The following is a 3,608-nucleotide window of genomic DNA, read 5'->3' on the forward strand; positions in this document are numbered from 1 at the left end:
ACCACACAACCACCCAAACCTGCGCTAGTGGGCATCACATCCCTCTCCCATCCTCATGACCACCCAAACCTGGGCTTGTGGGCATCAGACCTGCAGAGACCACCCGGAACCTCGGGAAGAGCTGCCAGCACCTGCTTCTCCCCGGACCCCCAGGCCCATCGGACAGAGACACACACCACGGGGACCCAGGACACGAGCGGGTCCTCTGGTCCCTCCTGCAAGGCTTCCACCTCCCTGTCCTCCCCTCTCACCCCCCGAGGGGCCCCACAGACAGGCAGAGCCCCTGGGGACGCTGAAGCCTTTTATTTGAAGCCAGGAGAGGGGAGGGAGGGCTGGCTGGGCGAGAAAGCGGGGCAGGGGAGCAGGGGGTGGCGAGGCCCAGGTTCCAGGGGCTCCTCCCACGTCCCGCAGGATGGCAGGTCCTGATGGTGCTGCCGGGGGCTGCTGTGGAGCCTGGTGCCCCCTGCCCTGGAGAGGAGGGGAAAGGTCATGGAGGAAGGGGGCAGACGGGGTTCTCCTTGCCCCCAGGGCTGCAGCATGGAGGGTGGAATGCACCTTCCACCGGGGGCACAGCTGGACGGGCACCGTCCTGAGTTACCCAACAGTGAGCCCTGAGCACAGAGAGGGTGTCTATGTGTGGAGTGCAGCCCCGGAACAGACCCTGCAGGGCGGGGCCGGCCGGAGGGGCCCTCAGAGCAGAGACGCCGCCTCCTGGCCACGCAGGTCCCTCCTGCCTGCCCTGGGGAGCCTGGTGGACCCTGACACCCCACTGAACCGACCCTCGATTGCTTCAAGGACCACTCACCCTAGTCACTTTCAGGCTTGCAGCTTTCTGTAGAGACGAAGACAAACCCAGGAGTTAGAAGACGCCCCACACAGGGGCCCAGACCCCTCACCGCCCGCAGCCCAGATGTGGGTCACGGAGACCCAGAGCGGGGCCCCCCAGGGCTCCCTGTGACCCATCACAGAGCTGATGTCTCCCCACGGAGGGACCGGGGAGAAGCAGGAGGGGGCGGAGGGAGGGACCCGGGGCGTGAAGAGGACGCAGAGGGGACCCGGGGGTGCCACAGGGCCGGCCCCTCACCCGTCTGCTGAGGTGTGAAGATGTCCTCCGGAGACAAGCCCTTGCGCTGTGCGAATTTCTTGAAAGCCTCCAGAGCCTCTGGGTTCACTTCGGGGTTCCTACCTGCAGGCCAGGCGCCTGGTGAGTCAGGCCTCGAGGGACACCCGGAAGGGCAGGAGGGGTCTGTCTGGAGTGGACGCCGAGCAGGTGCGGAGGAGACAGGCCCCTCCCAGCCAGCAGGTCCCAGGGAAAGAGGGGGGGCAGCCCCAGGGGACACCCAAGTTCCTGGGGGCCTGGGAGGACACCCCAGGACAGATCCCAGAGCCACCTGCAGGGTCAGGCCCCTGACCTGGAAGGGCTCCCCTCCCAGAGGAACTGCGCTGCCCTCTGACCAGAGAACCCTGGCCTTCACCCCCGTGAGGGTCCCTGCCCCGAGAACTCCTCCGTCAGCGTCTCCTGCCTCCGGAAGTGGGGCTCGGAATGTGTCTCCGGAGCGGTCTGTCGGGCCAGAGGGCACTGTCTGCCTGCACGGGCCCCTGGGCACTCAAGGGCCAGCACGTGGGCCTGTGTGTGTCATGCCCTCAAGCGCTGCCCCTTCGGAGATGGAGAAGCCCTGGGCAGAGAAGGGCTGTTGCCGGGCGGGCAGGGCCCCTGGAGCAGAGACGGGGCCAGGCCGGGAGAGGGGACTCACTCAAGAGCTTGGCTGCTCTGAACCTTCCCGCCTCGAACGGCCCTTCACAGTAAAACATGAGGTGGTCCTTTGCAGGCAGCTCCTCCACTTCCACGTGGGTCTTGCCCCTCGCTGCAGAGGGCCACGGGCCGGGCGTGTTAGCAGAGAGTCCTGGCGCCTGGCTTGGTGGCGGTGAGGGGGCCCCGACTGCCATGCCCCCCGGATCTAGTCACCTGCCCCCTGGTGCCCCCGCCTGCCCTGAGCCCCGGCAGGGGGCTCCCCATCCTGACGGCCCCCTCTCAGCCACAGGGCCCGGCCTGGGGCTCCCGCTCTGAGGCCCCACCCCGCCGTCCCGGACTCACAGGCGGTGTAAGTGCCGGACCCGCTGGTCTTCTCCAGGACGACGTCCACGTCGTAGCAGAAGCCCCGGGTCCTGGAGGACACAGCCCCGTGCACAGGGGCCTGAGGTCCCCTCCGTCCTGGGGATGCTCGGGGCCCGCACCCCGCCCCTGGAGCAGCGCAGGGGACCCCGACTCCGGGTGGAGCCTTCTGCTCCTCCACCCCCGTCCCGGCAGAGCCCCGGCCCCTTCTTCAGAGTTCAGTGGGCTTTCAGCCTCTCCCCACGCCTACAGGATGGCGGGAGGACCCTGAAGGGGGTGGGCTCGCAGCCGCTGCCCAGCCCAGCCTGATGAAGGGCCTCGGGCCCGGGAAAGCAGGGCCAGCGGGCGGCCAGGAGCAGCCCAAACACTGACCTGAGTGTCGTGGAGGCCCACACGTGGGTGTCGCTCAGGACGGAGAACGTGATGGGGAACACCCTGTCCCCTGTGAGGCCCTCGGTCTCCACGATGGCCGTGATGAACCACTTCCCCAAAACCTAGAATGCACGTGAGCCTGGCAGCTGCCTCCACTCCTCCTCACCAGCCACCCGCCCACGGCCAACTCCCTCGACCCGACACCCCCTGGAGCCCCTCGGACACCCGCAGGCTGCTCCCCCAGCACATCTGAGGTCCCCTCCTTCCAGCACCTTCCTGGGGTGCTGCGTGGGGCTGAGCACACGGGGCGGAGGCCCCCTTGGCCCCCAGTCTCCCAGCCCTGGTGGTCACTGTCTGTGGGGAGGGCCGGGGCCGAGCCCTACACCACGTCTCCCTCCTGACCCCGAAACACTGGCCTCCGTGGATAGGGAGGGCTCAGCCCAGGACCCCTGACCCCCACCCTCCCCCGGAGCCTCACATCCGGCCCCTGGAAGGACAGGTTGTCCCGGGCCTGCAGGGCCGAGGTCAGGCCGAGGGCGACGGTCAGAGTCAGGGCCAGGGTCCTCATCTCTGGGGCTCTGGGCTCACGCTGCAGGCAGGTCCTCCCACTGAGGCTCCGAGAGGCTCTGTGGGCCCTCCCTCAGCCGCCCTTTGTACCCCCAGCCCAGGGTCCCAGGGAGCTTGGCACAGAGCTCCCCCACCCCTGCACTCTGCGGCCAGCTGGCAAGGGAATCTGTCATTTCCACCCACGGCTCATTAAGCTGCAGGGCCCCACGCGGTCTGTGTGGGGCGGAGGGCCGTCCTGCAGCTGGGGCGACGGGAGGGGGCCTCTGGCCTCACCCTCAGCCTGCTCCCCTCTCCGAGCGCACCTCCCCCCTCCTGCAGGGTCTTCCGTGAGCCCGAGGTCTGACCCGCAGGGGAACAGGGCAGATAAGGAATGGGAGGCAGGCGTCCAGCTCAGTCCTGGCCTTGCTGCCCTGGCAGCTGGTCATCCCTGTGGCCCCCCGGCCTGTGACCTTCTGCACCATTTGAGGATTCAGGGCTCAGCTTCCACATGGCCTCCTCGGGGAGTCCTCCAAGGTACACCCCAACTGTGTCACATCCCCTGTGGATTGTTTGTGGA

The 3,608-nt window shown here is 68.1% G+C and overlaps 1 protein-coding gene across 1 annotated transcript; it reads right to left on the minus strand.

Annotated features, from left to right (window-relative positions):
- Positions 1–806: 806 nt before the first annotated feature.
- On the minus strand, positions 807–3,053 carry LOC128056758 (vomeronasal secretory protein 1-like). Its single transcript, XM_052649565.1, has 6 exons — positions 2,964–3,053; positions 2,486–2,607; positions 2,096–2,166; positions 1,755–1,865; positions 1,085–1,186; positions 807–832 (listed from the first exon to the last, which is right to left on the minus strand). Exons 1-6 carry the CDS (start codon positions 3,051–3,053, stop codon positions 807–809), a joined length of 522 nt encoding a protein of 173 aa, XP_052505525.1.
- Positions 3,054–3,608: the final 555 nt, after the last annotated feature.

This window comes from Budorcas taxicolor, chromosome 11 (assembly GCF_023091745.1).
Source record: "Budorcas taxicolor isolate Tak-1 chromosome 11, Takin1.1, whole genome shotgun sequence".
Lineage (NCBI taxonomy): Eukaryota > Metazoa > Chordata > Mammalia > Artiodactyla > Bovidae > Budorcas > Budorcas taxicolor.

What these genes read in the sequence shown, in the direction of transcription:
- LOC128056758 (XM_052649565.1), bottom strand. Translation starts at nt 3,053, where the DNA reads ATGAGGACCCTGGCCCTGACTCTGACCGTCGCCCTCGGCCTGACCTCG. An exon ending in TGTCCTTCCAGGGGCCGGAT is followed by an intron (nt 2,608 to 2,963) that starts GTGAGGCTCCGG and finishes CGTGCATTCTAG; the next exon opens with GTTTTGGGGAAGTGGTTCAT. An exon ending in GTCCGGCACTTACACCGCCT is followed by an intron (nt 1,866 to 2,095) that starts GTGAGTCCGGGA and finishes GGCCCTCTGCAG; the next exon opens with CGAGGGGCAAGACCCACGTG.